We start from the raw sequence: 21,774 nt of genomic DNA, 5'->3' as shown, positions 1-21,774 counted from the left end.
CCAAAATATAAAAAGAAAACCACTTTTAGCAGCTCCAAACTTTCCATTGCAGCATGAGACCTTTAAAAACACAAAATTCAAAGAAAACTGAAATGTACATGTTTGCAATGTGCATAAAGCCATAGAAGTGTGAAAATACTATCGATCACAGAGAAAATGCAAAACACAAAAACAGAGGTCATGCCTCAGGCCTAAAGGCCTCAATACAAAATACGACTAGAGACTCTCGAGTCAAGTACATGGTAAATGGGAAAAAGAGAGTCATCCCTAATGGTCTGAAGGTGGCATAGCAATAAAGGCCTCTCCCTCATCCTGATCCTGTTCCTGGGCTCCTAGGCCTCATCATCCTCATGCTCGAGAGCATCCTCTTTTGCATCACTGTCAGAGTCGTTTAAAGACTACTAATGTCCAAAGTTGGGCAAATGTGAGGGTGCTGAATTGATCTTAGAGGACAATGCCTTTGCTGTGAATAACGTATGTCCCATTCTCTACAGATGGATGTTTCGATAGATGAAAAATAAGCCTTTTGACTGAATCAAATTATAATATTTTGTCCTATTGTGCTAGGTTTTACATGAGAGAAAATTTGTCAGTTCGCAGTTTACCTTATCAAATGCACGCCGAGCTGCAGCTGCACCCGTCCCAATATAAGGTATGCCAGCCTCCTCAAGAAGTTCCTGCTATCCGTGAAAGAAGCATCCATTATATTAGACATGGAAAGACAAAAAGAAGAGCTCTTATATATAATACTTCGGCTCTAGCAGAGTTGTCTTGGTTGAATTTACATGCTTTTGCATTGAAACCCTCTATTTTTTAGCTAAGTCTGTCCACCTAGTCAGACTCGTAAATGCAATTGTACCAATTGGTGCCAAAACAGACACACACATACCAACACAAATGTAAGAAATATGCGTACAGTTTGGCTTTGCATGGATGAACAAGAGTCGTCAGTAAACCAAAAGAAAGAGGACGTTTTCCCATGAGAAAGGTGGAGCCAAGAATATCTATATTCTGGTAAATCTTACCAGCATACATCTATTCCCAGACAAGGAAACGTGAGAATGCCATTCTGTATACATACACAAATGTGTGCATTTGGCTACTCTCTGTGGGTGTACGCTCTTGCACACACACCTTTAACAAAGCCAAGAGAGCAAAGGTATTCGTAGAAGATGTAAGTTCTTTAAGACATTAAAGGAAATTCCCATGGAATGAAGGAAACTCAACGTTGGTGAAACGCTAAATTCAGGCAGTGCACGAAAAGAAAGGTCAAGTTCACCCCAGCCCTCCTAATCAGAGAGATGCAAAGTACTTGTAAATGAAACAAGGACAATAGTCTACACGTAGCAAACTTAGTGACCAAATTGACATAGCAATAAACAATACCTTGGACGATTGCATATCTAGACCACTTTTTGGCTTGTGGGATTACAAAGTAAAATCGTTGAGAACAAAAGACAATTTTCAAAAAAAAAATTCTTAATTTCACAGTACTCTTGCAAGGGGGGATTCCCTTTTCCGAGCCTAAATCCTTGAGCTTCGAGCTTGCATTGCCACGATAGCTTCAAAAAACAACCACCCAAACTACTCTTTCTTGGAAAAAGGGTGAAATATATGTCCTTTCAAGGAAGTACTCAACCATGTGCAATGTGAGTCATATGAGTCTTGAAGACTTGGAGTCTTACCCAAGTCCAAGAGTCACCCTTTACTATAGTAATTATCATAGGATGTCTCTGGAACAAGATGATGTAGAATCAGAGAGAAGAGAGAGAGAGTGCAGGTACGAAAGAGTCTAAGTAGAACAGCCGTCACGTCAAAGTCTTAGATAGTCAAAAAACACACAAGTATAAATACTTGTACCTAGACCTAGGACTAAGTGTCCTAGCTGTCACATAGGACTAAGTGTCCTATGTGGCCTAAAAGACACTAATACTATAAGTGCCTACACTTATGCCTACAAGGCACATACCATGGCCTATAGGGCATCACTAGAACCACCAGAAGATAGCCTACAAACCCCCCTCCATGGGATGGGCTGAAGTACTCTAGAAACGTCTCAAAATACATGGTAGTTTCTGGTCATAGTGGCACCTGTTCATCCAAAAGGATATAGCCACCTATGAATGTACAAGGAATGTCAGATCATGTAACAAAGGGAACCAAGTGTAAAGCCTGTCGGAAGACTTCGAACTTGGGACGAGGAAGTGCCTTTGTAAACATATCTGCGATGTTGTCCTCTGTGGGAAGATAGGACAACTCTATGTCTCCTGCTGACAACCGCTCCCAAACATAATGATAGTGAACTTCAATATGCTTAGTACGCACATGAAACACTGGGTTACATGCAATGGCCAAAGCACTCTGGCTGTCAATGTAGACAATAGTGGAGGATGTCTGGCAAATACCAAGATCTGTAAGTAACTGTCGAAGCCAAACACACTCTACTGTAGCGGTGAAAGCTGCCCTAAACTCAGCCTCACAGCTAGACGTGGCAACTGTTGGTTGCTTCTTGCTGAGCCAAGAGATACATGAATTGCCAAGCAAAAAACAATTGCCAGTATGTGACACTCTGGTGTCGGAACATCTTGCCCAGTCACTATCCGTGTAAGCATGCATGGTAAGTGAACCCTAATCACCATAGAAGAGGGCTAAATCTTGAGTGCCTCTAAGATATCTAAAGACTCTCTTCACTGCCTGTCAACGCTCTGAACTGGGCATGTGCATGAATCTGCTAAGCTGAGATACTGCATACTGCAAGTCAGGTCTGGTGTGACATAAAATAAATAAGGCATCCAATAGCCTGGTGATAAAGAGTGATATCACATGGTGGGCTCCCATCATGAGCTGAGAATTTGAAGCCAGGGTCCACAGGAGTAGAGATTGGCTTGCAATCCTCAAACTGAAAACGATCAAGGAGCTGTCCAATATACTTGGACTGAGACATCATGATACCCCCTCAACATGAGCAAACTGAATGCCCAAATAATAATGGTGCCGTCCCATGTCTGACATGTCAAAAATTTACTGAGTATCTGGGCCCGTGATGAGCATATCATCCACATATAAAATCAGCACTAAAAAATATGATCCACTCCCACGGACATAAAGAGTGGGTTCTGTGGGACTATTCTGAAAACCAAGGGATAGTAAGTGTGCATGAATTTTGGCATACCATGCCCTGGGTGCCTGCTTCAAACCATAAAGGGCTTTTCTAAGCTCGCATACCTTATTTTCAGAATTAACAACCTCAAAGCCAGGAGGTTGTGTAACATAGACTTCTTCCTGCAGATCCCCATGAAGAAAAGTGGTCTTGATGTCAAGTTGGTGCACTTGCCAATGATGATGGGCTGCAATGGCAATGACACATGGAATGGTAGTAATCCTGGATGTGGGAGAAAATGTCTACTCAAAGTCAATGCCTTGTTGTTGGGCATACCCTTTTGCAACAAGACGGGCTTTGTATCGATCTATGCTGCCATCAAATTTCCTTTTTAATTTGTAGACCCACCGCGTTCCAATGGCATGCTTGCCAGGTGGGAGATCTACTAATTCCCATGTGTCATTTTTGGCAATAGATTGTAACTTAGCTTTCATTGCATCCATCCACTCTTTGCTGTCAAAAGCATCTTTATGGCACAAAGGCTCTTCATTGCAAGCTATAGCAAGGAGGGCAAACTCAAGAAAGTGACCATGCTGTCTATTCCCTGATCTTGTCCAGGCAGCAAAAGGCTGATCTTGTTTGCTGTCCCTCAATGTATCAAGAAGCCATCTGGGAACTTGCCTTTGCTGTCTATTGACAGCTCTTTCTTCAATGACTGCATCATGAGTAGTGGGATCATTTTGTGCCGGAAGAGAAACCTGCAAATCAGCATGAGGTTGAGGCTGATTATTGCTTAGTGGAGGGCCTGCAGGAGGCTCATGTTGCTGCTCAAAATCCTCTTCTGATGATGGCAGAGGTAACCAAGATTCAAAGGAATCAAACATGTCAACATTTGGCTTTGCTTTGCAGTCCACAAGAGGAGAAGGTGAATGTTCAGCAAAGATTACATCTCTACTGACAATAATCTTCCCCGTATTTCGTTGATATAACCTATACCCTCTGCTCTCCTGGCTGTAACCAATGAATATCCATTTGATTGCCTTGTCATCAAGTTTATGTCTCAGCTGAGATGGTACATGAACATATGCAAGAGACCCAAAAACTTTCATGTGTGAAAGTGAAGGCTTCCTGCCTTTCCATGCTTCATAAGGTGTAATAGTCTTCAATGCCCGTGTAGGTGATCTATTCAGCACATAGTTGGCACACATTAGTGCATCAAACCAAAATTTATTTGGCAAAGACTTGGCCTTAAGCATGCATCTGGCCATCTCCATTGTGGACCTGTTTTTCCTTTCAGAAACAGGATTCTGCTGAGGAGTGTAAGGAGTAGTGCATGAGTGAATAATGCCCCGTGAGGATAGAAATGCATCAAACTCCTTTGACATATACTCACCCCCCCCTATCTGTGTTGAGGGTGACAAGCCTGTTTCCTGGTTCATTCTCAACCATATTCAGCCATCTCTGAAAGCATAAGAAAACTTCAGATTTGGCCTTTAAAGGATATACCCAGCAATACCTTGTGAAATCATCAATGAGAGTCATGAAATACTTGTATCCTCCAATGGCATTTGTCCTCATTGGGCCACAGACATCACTGTGTACTAGCTGCAATTTCCTTTGTGAGAGTTTTGGACAATTCTTTTGAAAAGGAAATCGTGCATTTTACCCAAAAGACAACCCTCACACACATGTTTGGAAATGACATGCTTGGAAGCACCACTATCAAAATACCAGGACTGAGCATCATTAGCAGTAAAGAGTGCATCAGCTTTGGAGGGATCAAATGAGCAATGGACAGCCCATGCCCAATCATCCTAAAGAGCATGTGGATGTGAAGCATCTGCTAGCTCATGGGATTCAATAGCATGTGAGGCATTAACTGTCAATCCTGCTTTCTTTTTCTCCTAAGCAATGCGCTTCCTGCATTCTGAAATGTCATGTCCAGGCTTGCGACAATAGTTGCATCTTTTCTTCTTTGCCTTATCTGCTGTATTTTTAGATGCATGGGAGGAATTGCAGCTGCTATGCACAGATTTTGGCTTGCCCATAGGCTTGGAAGCCTTGCCTCTTCCTGTCTGCTGTCAAGCAAATGCATGATCAGGAATAATGACTTGTCTGTTAGCTCTACTTTGCTCTTCCTGCAAAAGCAAAGTAACTAGCTGATCAAAAAAATAGTGGTCTGGATGACCCATGGCCACTAATCGAAGGGTTGTAGCAAACCCTTGATATGTATCTGGCAGTCCATTCAATGTGGTACTGACAAGCTATGAATTTGGCACCACCTCATCAATGTTGGCAAGCTGTTCCATGAGGTCCTTGACCTTTGTCAAGTATGCATCCATTGACTAACCTTCATTCATATTGACTTCCTGTAATTGCCTTCTCAAATATGCAACACGAGCTTCATTGCGAATCTAATAGAGAGAAGCCAATTTATCCCAAGCATCCTTTGCTGTCCTGCAAGATCGGATGTGTGGAATAATGATTCTCTTGCATGATAAAGCAATGCATGAATGTGCATTTGCATCTCTTGCATCCCATCTTGACTGTTCTTGAGTTGGAAGAGCAGCAGCAAGAGTGCTAGAGGAAGAGGCATCAAGAGGGGTACCCCCTGCAGAAGGACCAGCAGTAGAGACAACCACTGTAGCATTGGCTGGCCTCAGATCAGCCCCAGAAACAATATTCCACAAATGCTTTGCAACAAGAATATGTTTCATGAGATAAGACCACATCGGATAGTTGGTGCCATCCAACTTATCATCTTCACGAAGAACTCCAAATAAATATTGATTGTTCCCAGCCATAGCAAAGGTGATACCCTGAAAAAGACCTGAAAACCCAAAAGCCTCAAGGCTATCACTGCAAAAAGCTGGCTGTCCCAAAAATGACAGCAAATATCTGCAAATTTCAGACCCAAATCAAAGGGCAAATGCAAATCTGACCCAAATGTGACTGTGACAGGCAATGTTCACTGCAAAAAACAGCAAAGGTTGGCAAAAGCCCCAAATTTATTGAGGGCAAATAGGCCAAAAAGAGGGCAAATGCAGAAATGCCCCAAATTTTGCTGAGATTTTGCAAATGTGACCCAATTTATTGCAATCTGACTCAATGTCCTGCAAAAGTGACTCAATGTTCTGTAAAATGACTCAATGTCCTGCAAATGTGACTCAATGTACTGCAATCAAAAAGAAATTGCAGACCAAATCCCGAATCTCTAGTGTTCTTGCAAGAAGTTGCAACTAGAGGAGATGAAAGGTATTGAAAGCCCCAAATTTTGCCAATGTCCTGCAAGAGACTTCACACGTGCAACACCTGTACGGAGATCTCGAGAGAAGTACTAGCTGTACGGACAGCTCAAGTACGGTGTACGGCTGTACGGTCAGCTCAAGTATGACTGTACAGTTGTACGGCCGTACGTTGTACGTGGATCTAAAGTACTACAGTTGTACGGAGGCTCCCATGTGCAGGTACGAAAGATCTGCGTAGATCAGTACAAACAGTACGACGGTGCTGTACTGATCTGTACGGTGGCGCAAGTACGATGGCGCTAATACGAAACACGGCACAATGAAGTACAGTACGGTGCAGTATTGAATGTAGGTACGGATGTAGTGCAAGGCGATGTACGTGTACGGCGACGCGCAGGTACGGCGATGTACATGTGCAGGACTTGTACGTCTGCTCACGTACGGGCTGTACGACGCAGGTACTCGAAAAAGCTGCAGCAGCTGGAGATGTGTCGACCAGCAGGGCAGCAAACTCCCAATGAGCAATGGAGAACTCGGGGGTTGAGAAGAGCTGGAAGACAAGAGCAAAACCTACTCTGATACCACTGTAGAATCGGAGAGAAAGAGACAGAGTGCAGGTACGAAAGAGTCGAAGTAGAACAGCTGTCACGTCAAAGTCTTAGATAGGCAAAAAACACACAAGTACAAAGTACTTGTACCTAGACCTAGGACTAAGTGTCCTAGGTGTCACATAGGACTAAGTGTCCTATGTGGCCTAAAAGGCACTAACACTATAAGTGCCTACAATTATGCCTACAAGGCACATACCATGGCCTATAGGGCATCACTAGAACCATCAGAAGATGGCCTACAGATGAGTCCTAAACTCAAATCACGTATTCAAATTTGTGTGTGTTCAAGTGTGCCTGTGCGCGTGTGTGTTACATTTCTTACAAAGCTATGGCTGAATATTCCCATGAAAAAACGTTTCAAAAGGAGCGTTCAGTTCACTGCAAGAAGCAAAAGCAGGTTAAGGGTCAGCATGACTCGGTACATGATACTCTTGAGGCCCAACTGGTATATGATGTCATGCATGAAGGATTTGCAGACACAAGAAAAGAGTGGAAAGACTCGGTTCCTTCAGTTGGCCTCATGGTTGAGGTAGAAAGAAAGAAAGAAAGAAAGTTTATTAAGTCTTCGGGAGACCGTGAAGGTCTATGAGACTAAAGATAAATGATACAATGAGCATAACGGTGGTGGTCTCAAAACGGGCCAACCAACCGTTTCAACCGTTTCTACAAAAAAGAGGTTATGAAGGACTATGTGTCTAGTCCTGATACAAAAAAATATGTGTCTACCTCCAGATGATACAAAGAAGAAGGGGGGGGCACAAAAAAGTGGGGCAGAGGGGGGAGATACAGTATACATGTGCAGGTGGTGATCATCAGAGACCAATCATAGAGGGGCCGTCAAATGGGAAGTCGGAAAAAACCCTGCGATAGATGATTGGCCTCTGACGTCACGCGGCCTACTCGAGCTCGGTCGTTGAGGGCGGCGGGTGGCCCTGTGGATGAGGGCAACGGTAACCCCAGTGGGGTGGAGACGAGATGTCATGGACTTGGATGCGTGAGTCTGTCCGCTGACGCAGCTGTCGTGACTTTGGCTCTCGCTCACGTCCGCGTCGTCGGCTAGACTGAGAAGAGATATCCTGTGGCTGAAGAAAGTCAGTGATAGGCCGCTGGGTGTCCTCACGCTATGTGTGCTGCTCGTGTCGCCGTGCTCGGAGAGAAGTATCTCGGTGGCGGGTCATCTCATGTAAGAAAGCGGCAAGGCACCACTGATCCGGGAATTATAGCATGTGTGGGAGGGAGCGGAATCCGTTGCGGAAGAGGCAGTGGTATCGGCCTCGAATGGCATAATAGATAGGACATCTGAAAGCAAAATGCTCCTCCGACTCGATCTCCTGTAAGTCGCAAAGTAGGCAAAGGCGGTCCTCTCGTGGGATACCCTCTGCGCGTCCACTCTCGATCCGTAATCGGTGTGACGAGACCCTAAACTGACCGAGGGAGATCCGGAGAGCATGTGGTAGATGAAGTTGTGTGTAACCCGGAGGTGTGATGAAGCCCTCCTGTGAGATCTGGAGGCAGTGTTGGCGGTAGAAGTCGAGCTTCACAGGAAGCTCGGAGTGAAGAAACCATGTCCGCCAGGTGTGGAGCTGGAGCAAATCTGCCCGAATGAGCCGGTTGACCTCCTGTTCAGTGGGGGAGAGAGGAGATGGTGGAGCGTCGAGGCTGTACTAAAAAGGAGGCAACCGGTCTAAGTCGAGGCCCAGTCGGGTGAACCAACTGGAAAGACGACTATACCAACATCGCTGGTCCCCATCAACGGATAAGGCCATAGAAGAGGATAGGGCTAACCAAGGTAGGCGGAGGCGACCGTCAGCGGAGGAGCCAAAATCCCTGACTCTGTGGAGGTAGGTGATAGCCTGAAAAGCCGCATCAAGTTGTAGGGGTGAGGCACCGAACTCTGCTAGAATGATCTGGTGTGGTACCGATGGTTTGCTACGGATCATCCGAGCAAACATCAGTATCTGCAAGCGCTCAACTCGAGCCCACTCTGTATCTGAAAGGTCGACTCCCCACCAAGGGCTACCATACATGCCTGCTGGGCGGACCAAAGATGAAATTGTGGATCCAGTCAGAGAATATGCTAAAATTGCAATCATATTATTTTTTCCAGGCTGGATGCCACCTGCCGCAGAGATAGGCAACTGGTTGACACGCACACTGGCTGGATTGTTTGTTCGTAAAGTACACTATGCAGCCAGGGGTTTTTTTGAAGTTATCATGGTGGATGAGCTACACAGACAAATGCTTTTGGAACATTCACCTCTCTTTTTTGGGCAGCAAATGGTGCATGTATTGCCATGGTCTCCCACAAGGGATTTTCACGCTTTAATCCCACACAGATGCCCGGTTTGGGTTGAAGTTGTAGACTTCCCACAATGCATGGCCTCACTCTTGCCTAAAATTGCAGCATCTTTAGGTAAAGTGGTCTACCCACCACTGCCAAATGGCAATTCGAATAGATTTTGCATTCTCTGGGATACTGATAATCCCACACCAGACTCTTACTCAATCACGGTGAATAATGTGGACATGGGAAGTGCTTTTTATAAACTCAAATGGGGATTATTTGCAAGGGCTTGTTTTGAGTGCAAAAAATTTGGACACTTCACAGTGTCCAATGAATCAGCATAAAATGCCTCACACCACTTTGCCGGTTCGAATGCCTACTAAGGATGCTCCTACTTTAGTTGCAAATAAAAACAAAGGTAATAGACAGCTTTCTAGAAATCAGGATAAAGGCAAAGCTCCAGTGGTTTCAAATGGGAATGTTTTTTCACATTCACCTCCTGCTTTTCAACCCTTGACCAAAGGACAGCAACCTCCGACTGATGGATGGCAAAGTCCAAGAAAAGTTATTTCTGCTCGAAGACTTCCACCCCCCCGCACTTGGAATGGTGCGTCTTCTAGTGGAAATACCCCAGAGGTCAATACAGGAATTGGGATCACATGGGCTGCAGTAACAGCTAGCAAAACACTCTTCCCTAAAGAAGAGGTTGCTGCTTTGTTGTCTACTCCTCAGGTGGCTACTTCTTCTCAGGGAGAGGCCTTGACCCTTAGATAGAAATGCAGGGCTGACCTCATAAATTTTACTGCTGTACATAGTTGTTATATTACTATAAATATCTGTAAATATGACTGCTCATATCAAATGTTTTACACTCAATGTCCAGGGGATGTGTGACAGTAGGAAATGGAAATCTGTGTGGCTGTACATCAATAGATTTCAGCCTGACATAATGGCATTACAAGAACACAACCAACACATCTATGCAGAAAAGAACTGTAATTATGATATTTTCTATGCTGGGGAGCACTCTTTCTCAGGGGTTCTGATCAAACATGAGCTTCAACCAGTTATTGTTTTAAATGACAACAAAGGCAGATGGCTTGTTCTTCAATGCATTATTCGACGAGAAGTGTTTGAATTTGCTTTTGTTTATGCACCTCAGTCCTCTAGAGAAAGAACTGCAATTTGGGATGCCATGCAACAATATCCATGGAGATATCATGCCTTCATATGTGGGGATTTCAATACTGCTCCACAACAGGGTGACAACACCTCCAGACATGACCATATGTTAACTCCTGAAAGGCATGCATGGTCTCATCTACTATTGCATCTGGATTTGGTTGACCTTTGGAAGAAATTGCAGCCTTTGTCACCTGGATACACATTTCAACATAATGCCCTTTCTTCTTATCAGGCACGTCTGGATCGATGGTATAGTGTAGCTCCACAACAAAATGGGGATTTTACACGCAAAATGAGGATTGACTATGCCTTTGTGCATTCAGACCTCACTGAACTCAGCCATCATCGTTCGTTGTCCATGCATGAGCAAACAACACTATGCCAGGCCAGACATTGTCTTAAACTAAATGATCACAGGAAACTGGCCAAATGGGAGACAAAGAGCTTTTACAGATAAAGGTTGCTCTTCCAAAGAATTTTTCAAAAGTTTGCATCAGAAGCGACTCAAAACAAAAATTTGCAGGGCGCTTATGCCTGATAAATCATGGACCACCTCACGGTCACAGCTTGCTTCTGTTTGTGTGCATCATTTCTCTCAGCAATTTGGTTCTGCAGTTCCTCCCTCACAGCAGGTTTTGCTTGCACAAAATTTACTGTTGCAACATGTTTCTCCTATTATTTCCACTACTCAAGCTTTGGAATTGGAGGAACCTTTTACTGAGAGGGAACTGTCAGATGCAATCAAATCCTATGGCAGATGGAAATCTCCAAGATGGGATGGTCTAACAGTCGAGTTTTTTCTAGAATATTGGCCTATTTTGAAGCATAGATTGCTACGTATGGTAAATGCTGCATGGCAAAATTAGAAAATGCCAGACACATGGAAGAGAGGTCTTGTTAAACTCCTTCCAAAAAAGCAAATTTATGAGTCTTTGGCAGACTGGAGACCTATCACTCTTATGCCAATCATTTACGAAGTCACTACCAAAATGATTGTTGATCGGCTAAAGGGGTTTTTACATGATGGGTTGCATCTTGCCCAATATGGCTTTGTCCCGCGTAGGCATATCACAGATAACATTGCTAATGCCTATGTTGGAATTGAATATGCCAAATACACGCAGCAGAATGTTTTGTTATTGCAAGTTGATATTGCCAAAGCCTTTGATACTGTTCAGTGGGATTTTATTTCATCGACTATGCAGGCATTGGGATTTGGCACAAAAATGCAGCAACTCATCACTTGGCTATATCAAGATAGTAAAGCTGCTTGCATACTTTCAGGGGATATTTCTACATCCTGGACTCTTGGTTGTTCTGTTAGGCAAGGATGTCCCCTAAGTGCTTTACTTTTTGCCATAGTCAATCATCCAATGCTTCAATATCTGGACCACCTTTTGGACATTGACCAGTTGCACAGTTTGGAGATTCTTGGCAGTCATAGCATGATCGCTCAGGCCTATGCTAATGATTCATTCTTTACCCCTAAAAACACTCGGCCTGATCTGTCCATGATTATGCAGGCTCTTTCTACATATGGATTGGCTGCTGGTCTTCGGGTAAATTTTCAGAAATCAAAATTGTTGCCGTTGCATTCACAGGAATGGCACAGCCTTCTGTGGCCTGGGGAAATTGTCCCCACTTCTTAATTTATTCGACATCTCGGTTATCTTCTAGGTTGGGGACTCACCCATTCCCAACAAACTGATTGGGTGCTAACAAAGTTAAGGGCAAAACTTGAATATTGGAAGCTTGCAACTTGGCCATTACATGTTCGTTTGCAGATTACACAATCCATTTTGATAGCATACATACAATTTTATCTGCCTCTCACTATGTTCACTAAGGCAGATCTGGTTTCCTTTATGTCAGCTATCATGGAAATTTTCTGGTGTTCAAAAAATGGCAAAAAAAGTCTCAAATTACTCTCTATGCATCGTCTCTGCTCTCCAAAGATGCACGGGGGTCTGAACATTCTCAATATTCAAATGCATTTATTTGCTCACAGAGGGAAAATGATGATACAGTTTATGCAAGGAGATCAGCCTTGGGCTTTCATGATCCGCTCTCTCTTATTACATATTCATACCTTTACCTTTGGGCATTGGCAGCCTACTCAGTGGGATTTCTTATTTAGCTCTATCCAAGGCAAGATCAGAGGCTGCCCTTTTGTCTCTCGCCTGCTTCTTGATTGGAAACATATCTTATCCCACTTGGAATGGCATGGTAGAGATTCTGTCGGGAAACTCTTTGAGGGCTGAGAATATTTTTTGGTCTAAAGTATTCCACCCTCCTTTGGCCATACAAGAACCCAGACGTTCTTATTTTCTCTCCTTCAAAGGCATTTCATCTGTGGCGGATGTACTTCAGGATGATGGCACAATTTTATCCTTTTTTATGGCTGCTAGCAAATACGGCTTGGGAGCTGATTATCGTCCTTTATGGCATAGGATTTCAGCAATGCTTCAACCGTACTTGCCGGTACCTCGTTTGGAACTTCAGAATAGGCTTGACGATTGGATTTTACGCTCTTCTTCCTCATCCGCCCATCCCTTGAAGCTCTCACATATCACAATGTCATCTCTGTATAAAGTGTTATTACCTCCGCCTTGGATTTCTCACAGAGCAAATACTGTTTGGCATATGGATCGCCCAATGAAGTGGTGGCGAAAAAGGCTGCATCTCCTTTGGCATTACAAAGTCCCTCTTCGACAACAGCTTTTCCTTTGGCGAGTTCTCCTTGTCATTTTTCCATCTGGCCAGTTACTCGCACACAGACATATTGCTCCGGCTGTTTGTCACAGATGCCAGCACTCTACTGAATCTGTGCTTCACATTTTTTGGTTCTATTCACATACTTGTGATTTCATCGCTCTCATCCGACAGAGGCTTTGAGCGAGATTTCCTACTGTTACTTTTGGCAGATTTTTCTGGTTGTTTGGTTTTCATCCAGCGAGACAGGATTTTGATTTATTTTTTGTATGGGTGCGCTACTGGACACTATGGACTTTATGAATGGACAGAAATCATAGAGTCTTTGGTGATCCACTATTTTCATCTTTTCTTTTTTTCAAACGATCTCTGCAGCAATCATTCTACGATTGTGTTCAGACTCGTTTGATTGATCAGGATGTGTATACAGCTCATACTGAGATCTTTAGTTGAGTAGTAGTTACTTCATTTTTGAAGTAACTATGAATGTAATTATTTTACAGCAATAAAAGATTTCTTCTCACCAAAAAAAAAAAAAAACAAAGTGTGTCACACACATACGCATGCGCACGCACACACACACGCACACACAATAGTTTTGCATACTGCCTACATGTTTGGGTGAAAGGATACTATTTTACACATGCATTAAACTTTTGTATAGTACCTATAACTTATGATAAAAGGAACACATACAAGAGAGGGAGAGAGAGAGAGAGAGAGACACACACACACACAGAGGACTTTAGATTCACACTCTTAGGTCACAAGGGATAACAACATCGCGTTAATTTTCCATGGTTTCAGAAAGAGTCCTTGGAGACATGCAATCCTTAGCACCTGTTTTGCTAGCAAAGGGGTTTATTAACCCTTGAAACCCAAGCTTGTAGTGGCAAGGGCACTTTATGAGCCTACTAGAATGTACTAATGGTAGGATATGTTTCACCATAAAGTCCTTGGTAGCATAGCATCAAGGGAAATAATTGTAATGCACATGAGTCACTTGGAATCCAATGGTTGGAGGAAATGTGTGCTCTCAAATGGATGCCACCATGATCCCTTTCACACTAACAAAAAGACGCAATGCACCATGTGTATACTATCTATCTTTTTCATTATGTATATACTTAGCGCACCATGCATATACTCATATTTGGAATGTAACCCTCTCTAGCTCTTTTTTTGTGTTGGGAGGTAATTTTTTTCCTATAAGATTATTTTCACCATTTTGTTGGATAGATTTTTATAAATATATCTATTTACATCTCATCAATTCGAGCTACGGTTTGAGAGTTATGACCATTTTTAATTCTCATCACATCTCCACAGACCCTTTCATTGGCGAAAGGATACTAGAAGGATGAAAAGACTTAATTTTGATCTAATGGCTAGATAGAACAAAAAAATTACATAATTTTTCTTTGTTCAAAAACTTACTTTTGACTGCATGGTTAGATAGAGCACAAAAATTACATCTTTTTTTCTTTTTACAGCTCCTCAATTCGAGCTACGGTTTGAAAGTTATGACCATTTTTTCACCATCACCACATCTCCGTGGACCCTTTCTCTGGCGAAAGCGTCTTAGAAGGATGAAAATTATTATGTTTAATTGCATGGTTAGATATAGCACAAAAATTACATCCCTTTTTCTTTTTACAGCTCAGCAATCTGAGTTATGGTTTGAGAGTTATGACCCGTTTTTTACGTTGATCACATCTCTATGGACCCTTTCGCCAGTGAAAGGGTCCTAGAAGGATGCAAAAACTTAATTTTGATTGCACGGTTAGATAGGGGAAAAAAATTAAATCACTTTTCCTTTTTACATCTCATCATTCCAAGCTATGGTTTCAAAGTTATGACCATTTTTTCACCGCCATCACGTCTCCATGGACCCTTTCGCTGGTGGGTCTCAAAGAAATATTATATTTGATTACATTGTTAGATGGATCACAAAAATTACATCACTTTTTATTTTTATATCTCACCAAATCCGAGCTATGGTTTGAGGCTCGTCACATATCCATGGACCCTTTCATTGGCGAAATGGTCCTATAAGGATGCAAAATGCTACTTTTGACTACATTTTGGCTAAGAAAAAATATCTCCTCGCATCCTTTCAAAACAATTTGTTGCCCAAAGAGTAAATAAACCAAAATTTCACACGTTTTTTAGGCTCTTTAGTAAAAAATAAGCTCATAGGAGGGTCATTTGAGCTTTTTTTGGATGGATTCAAATTGAAAATAAATAAATAAATTTCGGTCTTTAAAAAGCCCATGAGATTGGATGAAAGGGTCCTATAAGCATTTTTTTGTTGCATTCAAATAAAAAATAAGTCAATAAATTTAGTTCTTAAATGGTCCAAGTGAACCTTTAGCCGGTGAAAGGGTCCTATGAGCAATTCCTTTTTTAAATTTGAGGCATAATGCAACAAAAAAACGACAAAGGAACTTTGCTGACCAAATGGTCCTATGGTCTTTTTTCAAACCAAACTTGATTTAATTTCTTGAGGCTCAATACAACAAAGAAAAAGTCCAAGAGACCCTTTGACCAAAAAGGGTCCTATGGATATTTTAAAGACCTTAATTTAAGATCAACTCTATATGTATTACTAGCCCTTCTCCATTGCAACTTGCGTCGCTTCTCTTTTGGAGCATCCACTTCACCCTCCCTTTTGACCTTCACCTCATCATCTCTCTTGCATTAAGGGTTTTTAGTTCAAATGAATATCCTTGAATACCCCTACATACTCCATTTATCATATCTCCAAGGCATCCATTTGAGAGTACACATTTCCTACAAATGGAGGTGACCTTTCAAAAACCATGGAAAGTTATCATGATGATGGTTAACATATTTGCTCATAACTCTCTAACTATAGCTTGGATTGATGAGATGTAAAAATAAAATGTGATGTACTTTTTGTGTTGTATCTGACTGTGTACTCAAAAATAAATTTTGGCATCTTTCTAGGACCCTTTCACTAGCAAAAGGATTCATGGAGACGGAATGCTGGTCATAACTCTCAAACTATAGCTCAGACTGATGAACTAGAAAAAGGACAAATGATGTATTTATAAAACTCTATCCAGCCAAATGATCAAAATAATTTAATAAAAAAAGTTGGTCCTCCCAACATTATAAAAGAGAGAGAGAGAGAGGATTACCATGCCAAACATGAGTATATACATGATGCAATGCACCAAAAGAGACTCTTCCTCTAAAGGAATAGGAAGAGGAAGAGGAAATACTACATTTTCTAATAAGAGTGGAGACAAGAGGACTTCAACTAGCCAAGATGTTGGAGTCGAGAGATTTAGTGGGACACATGAAGAGCTTCTCCATGATATTGAGGGGGAAGACCAACATCATGATGAGAAGGAGGAGAGCAAGCCTCAAGTATGTAGATGATAGTAAGAGAGGCGGGGATTACATTGGTTTGGAGGCCAATGATGCCAGGGGGAGATATCATTAGCAAATTGAAGGTTTTTAGTTCAAATATATATTTGAATACCCCTATGCACACCAATCATTCGTTCAAGGGTTAGGTGATATGTAGTAGTCCTTAAGGTGTGTGGGGACTCCATACCCTAGGGTACATCTCTAATGTTATGGTTTTATGCTATTTTCAATTGAAAAATGTAGTGGTTAGATTGCATGTTGTCGGAAACACTTTGACTATGATATGTTTGCTTGTTTTTGAAGCATGGATATGATCATGACTACAATATGCAGCTTTGCATCTTTGGTATATGCTTAAAGGAATGTACTTGTGGTATGACAAGAATAACACCATATCTTTAGTGTTTTGTGGTTTGTGGTTTGTGGTTTGAGTGCACATATTTTTGGTGCTACGTGGTTGGTAAGTATCTGTGCCGACCTTGGAGACTCGAGCACAATATCAAATAATTTCCTAAAATCCACAAAGCAGCAATTTATTATTTCATATCTTGCCTTGCCCTAATCAATTATCATTTCGAGGGTAAAGAAGACTACAAAGAAGTTGTGGCAGAAACTAACCATATGAGAGAGAGAGAGAGAGTTTACTATAATTCTTCAAAAGACAAAAGGGTCTATGAGACTGAAAAACTAGATGCGATGAGAAAACCTGAATGGGTGGGGCAGCTAAGCGAGCATCCACGCCCAAGACTAATACCAATATCTAAAACCCATAAAAAACAGATATACAATGTGATGTCACTGTGATGGTCCTCTCTTTGTTGTCTAAGGACCATGTTCACTGGCCAACTGAGAATGGACAGGAGGGTCTCAGTGTGGCTTTAGTCGAAGGCCGTGTTGGAAATAGAGGATAGAATCACCACACCTCACTCCCTAACTAGCTCATACAACACTCCGAAAAACTGAAAGAGAGGTAGGACAGAAACTCAGATATATTCCTCCACAAAAGTGGGCAAACAAAAAGCTCAAGGATGAGCGTATACAAACAGCCCGAGATGCTGTCAATGGCTGAGACTCTTCCTCTCCCGCTGCGCACTTGCATGTGTGCAAGGCTGTCTGTGCAAGTGATAAGGAATGAGGGGGGAATGGGGGCTTTTTATAGGAGGGGCTAGGCCCCCTCAAACTGGCCGACCAGGGAGTCAACTCCCTGCCCTATGCACCGACCTGCCAGCCCACCAACCGACCAGGCTGGGTCGGCCTTTGCTGGCCGATCTGGCCGGCTTGGGCCAGGCCTATATAAGGGCCCATGAGCCCTGCTCATGGGCTGCTGTTGCAGTCCCCAACGCCGCCCGTATGCTGGTCCAAGAGGCACATTGGATGCCGTGCCATCAACATACTGCTGCATGGGTTCCCTGCCAGATAGGTGTGCTGCCTTTTTCCTTCCCCTACCCCCTATGGTCTTCAACCCCCTTGTCCTCTCAAATCGGGGGCTCACAGGTGGGGCAGTGACCTTCTAACAGGCCGGCATCACTGAGAAATAACACCTGTGATGAAGCATTGCTACTGATCGACCTGAGTAGTCTCCTCTAGTCCTCTCGTAGTAGCTCGCAATCAAACAAGTGCCATTGTCAATCCAGTCGGCAACTCGGTTGTATCCCCAAGCCGGTTAACATAGAGAGGGAATATCCCCAAGCCTCATGTATGGGTCAATGCACTAGCAGGTCTGTCGTGTCACCCTCTCTCGACCTCGATTGTGTCATCTCCAAAGAATTTCCAATAATCACCCTCTAGCTAGACTCTAACTGGGCCTCATGATCTCATCTCTGCATCCAGAGCAGCTAATCTCTATGCCATAAGGCTTCATGAATCACTCTCTCTCTCTGATTCAGATGGACCACGAGGCTGATGGGGCTCTGAATCTATCTCTAAATAGACAATGGTGACGGCCTCACTTCTCATAGTACACACGGCATCTGAAAGCAAAGTGTTCCTCTAACTCAACGTCCTAGATGTCACAGAGGGAGCACATCAATAACTTACAGGAGCTTCAACAAGAGATTCTCCATGCTAGGAAGTAAGTATCATATGAGGACATGGCCATAACATTGTTGTCCCACTTGTCTTCCCAATAGAAAGAGAGATTTCAAAATCCTTCCCAACACAATTGCTCGGAGGCTCGAACAGCTGAGCTAAGGGAAGGAAGAAGATGGCAGACAAGGAAAGACAAGCCCTAAAGGTTTCATGTACGTGTAACCGTTGTGGCCAAAAGGTCACTACTGGTGGCAATGTCCTCAGCAAAAGAGTGAGAGGACTAGTGAGCAGACGGAACCTACGACTATCAATGTCACCATTTGGGACTTCTCCTAAGAAAATAAAGAGTAATCTTTATTAGAATTGACTTCCGTCAAAGAATGGTGAAGTTGGTTAACCAAGAATAAGTTTTATTGTTTTTACTTTTGCCTTGCATTGATAAAAAGAGAACTGTGGGGATGCCACAAGGGACTAGAAATAGTCCAAGAACTAGGAATGCATGCATTTCGCTAACCTCTAATGGGTTAAAGTGTTGGAATTTGTTTGTGCAATGTGTAGGACCCAAGATTAGGGAGAAAAGCACAAAAAGCAAGTCCCACAAGGCTCTCAAGCAAGGACAAGGGGGACGCCTCTTTAAAAGAGGGCCCACAAGACTAAAAAGGCGCCTAAAGCCTCCAATTTAGGAAGAAAAGCCTGAAAGCTTGGCTTTATGTAAAAGTAGCTTTTAGAAAGCAAGCCCTAGCTTTTTGCTAGGCCAAGTCTATAAAAGAAAGGCCCCAGGCCTCCTAGATGTATTCAGAATTGTACTAAGTTCTATGCTCTTTCAGGAGCCTATTGTACAAAGATTATTCTATTGCAATAAAGACCTTCAGGGGGGTCCAGCCATTAATTTTGGGCCCTAGTGTGGTGTTTTGTCTTCTCTCCCCCACTCCCAGAGTTCTATCTTATTGCGAATTATCTCTCTCTCCTCCAGGCTGAATTGTGATTTACTCTAGCTCCAAGATCTTGTATCATCTGCATGTGTGACTGCCCAGAGAGGGAGAACTTGCTGTGAATTCTGTTTCAGCCACCTATACTTGCTGCGAATTCTTTCCCGGGAGCCTAGAACTGTTACAATTTTGTCAAAGAGTGCCCAGGACCCTTATGTTTTGGTTCCACTTCGATTGTTCCAACCTTTTCAAAAGGATGCGCTGCCAACAAGCATTCTAGTTCTAGATGGAGGATTGATTGCTTGCTTGCATGTGACAGCAGGACCTGCCAGACAGGTGCAATGAAGTCATCTCTGTTCAAGGCAGGCTTCCAAGCAGGACCTCAAGCCGCGAGGAGTTGTTCCCGCTGACTCAAGTGGCAGAATGTATACCTATCTGTGTTTGTTTGGACATCATGACCTGGTAGACCTAGAAGGGGTTTCCTTGTGTTCAGCTGTGCAGTATTGTCTGTCGAGCTGCTGGAGATAAGAATGGATCAGATGATTGCCAGTGCGGGAATCTAGACACCACAGATTGATCCTAGTCAACAATTTGATGCCCATTATTTTTGGAGCACAAAGGTTCATCGATCTCGGGACAGTGTACAAGTTTGGCCCTGAGAGGGGGCTTCAGAGGGGGCTGTATAGCTCTGTGATACAGTGCCCATGTAGAGAAGCAAACCTTGCACTGCAAGTAGTATCAGTTGGATTGTTGTACCAGTATAGTACCAGACCACAAGAGTATGTCTAAGTACCTATGGCTTGGGAGCAGCAATCCCAAGTTTCCAGTGATCATGTTGAAACGGTTCGTGCCAAGAGGGGGCTTCTTCGACAATACCTATGGCGGTCTTCTGTGACAGAGCTTCACACGATGAATTCCTTCCCTTGTTCCAACAACACACCCAGCTCCCTGGAGATGATGTCACATCTAGGAGCTGAAAGGGGGTGTTGGAGGTCAGCATTTCCTGATGTACCATGGTTAGGGTAGAGAGTGAGGGCCTTGCTTGTGGGTGTGCCCGCAGGTTATGGTAGGGTTGATGGGATATCTCCAGGTGTATGCCCCAGGCACACCTTAGGTTCTATGTGTGTGTGCTAGAGGCACAGTTAGGTGCCCATAAGCACTGTTAGGTGGTGGTAGATGCCACATAGGATGATTGAGAGATTCTAGGAGCTGATTGAGGAGATGATTGAGGAGATGATTGTGGAGCTTGGTGGCTCATGTAGAGGTGCCTACATATGGACCTCACCCTTCTTCATTCTAATGCAATTCTTTCATTTTGTGTTCAGCTTCATGCTTTCCTTTCACTTCTTCAACATGGTATCAGAGCACTATGATCCTCCTTGAGCCCATTTATGCCAGGTCGTCATCTTCTTCTTCTTCATCTTCACCATTTCTTCCCCAAACTTGTGAGAGCTTGTTCTCCCTCGTCGTCTCACCATTCTCCAAGTCCTTCTGGCTAGAGAGACCCTTCGTATGGGCGAACTTCCACCTACAAAGAATTAAAGAATGATTGTCGCTGCTGGTCGCCATTCCCCGAATTCTGTCGAAGCTCTCTGTCGCGTATGCTCCTTCTATGCTCCACCTCTTTCTAATTCCTTTTAGGGAAAGCTTCTCCATACTTTGGACTCTCTTGTGTTCAAGTTTAAGTAGCAATGGCTGTATATTCGAGGAGAACAGAGCCAAAAACCAGTCGACTTTGACGACGTTCCAGCCAGCAACACCGCGCGACATTATGTCTAACCTCTGCACCAGAAATTCGCCCATATGTGAGCTTTCATTTGAGCCAGAAAGCCCTGTTTTCTTTGCTCTGAAGAAGGAGATACAAGCCCTCCAAGTTCAGGCCTCTTTTTTGACAATGTTGTGAGTTTGATGCTACATTAGATGCTACTATAGCATTTTTGAATAGCATCAGTACAATTGTGGCTACAACTTTCCTTTAGGTTGCTATACCTGGATTTGCTTGGAATACTTTCATTTAGCCATCTCTATGAAGCATGCAAGTCAAAGCATCATTTCCATTATGATTTGTAGTATGGAATTTGGTTACAAGTCTTTGCTACTCTAAATGCTTGTACTTTGAAGCTCTTCAACTCTTTCTAGCCTTGTAAGAGAGTAGACACTGCCCATTTTGGGTTAGATCCTCTCATGGCTACCTTCTTGAATGTCGATAAGTTCAATGGTAAAGGCTTTCACACATGGCAGATGAAAGTTAAGTTTGCATTGATGAGGGAAAACCTCT

The 21,774-nt window shown here is 43.1% G+C and overlaps 1 protein-coding gene across 6 annotated transcripts in view; it reads right to left on the bottom strand.

The window, feature by feature from the left end:
- Nucleotides 1–21,774, bottom strand: part of LOC147895567 (D-alanine-D-alanine ligase family) — a 154,664-nt gene that overhangs the window by 116,680 nt on the left and 16,210 nt on the right. For 3 of the 6 annotated variants that reach the window (XM_087383547.1, XM_087383551.1, XM_087383549.1), the window contains exon 5: nt 606–680. In XM_087383547.1, the coding sequence (XP_087239673.1) occupies nt 606–680 (75 nt within the window). The remainder of the gene's footprint in view (nt 1–605; nt 681–21,774) is intronic. The other 3 variants (XM_087383548.1, XM_087383550.1, XM_087383552.1) reach the window with 1 other exon arrangement.

Source organism: Dipteris shenzhenensis, chromosome 13, assembly GCF_047967505.1.
Source record: "Dipteris shenzhenensis isolate YYH24624 ecotype China chromosome 13, Dip_SZ_1.0, whole genome shotgun sequence".
NCBI lineage: Eukaryota > Viridiplantae > Streptophyta > Polypodiopsida > Gleicheniales > Dipteridaceae > Dipteris > Dipteris shenzhenensis.
The sequence above is the reverse complement of the archived record's forward strand: the minus strand, read 5'-3'. Positions and strand labels throughout refer to the sequence as shown.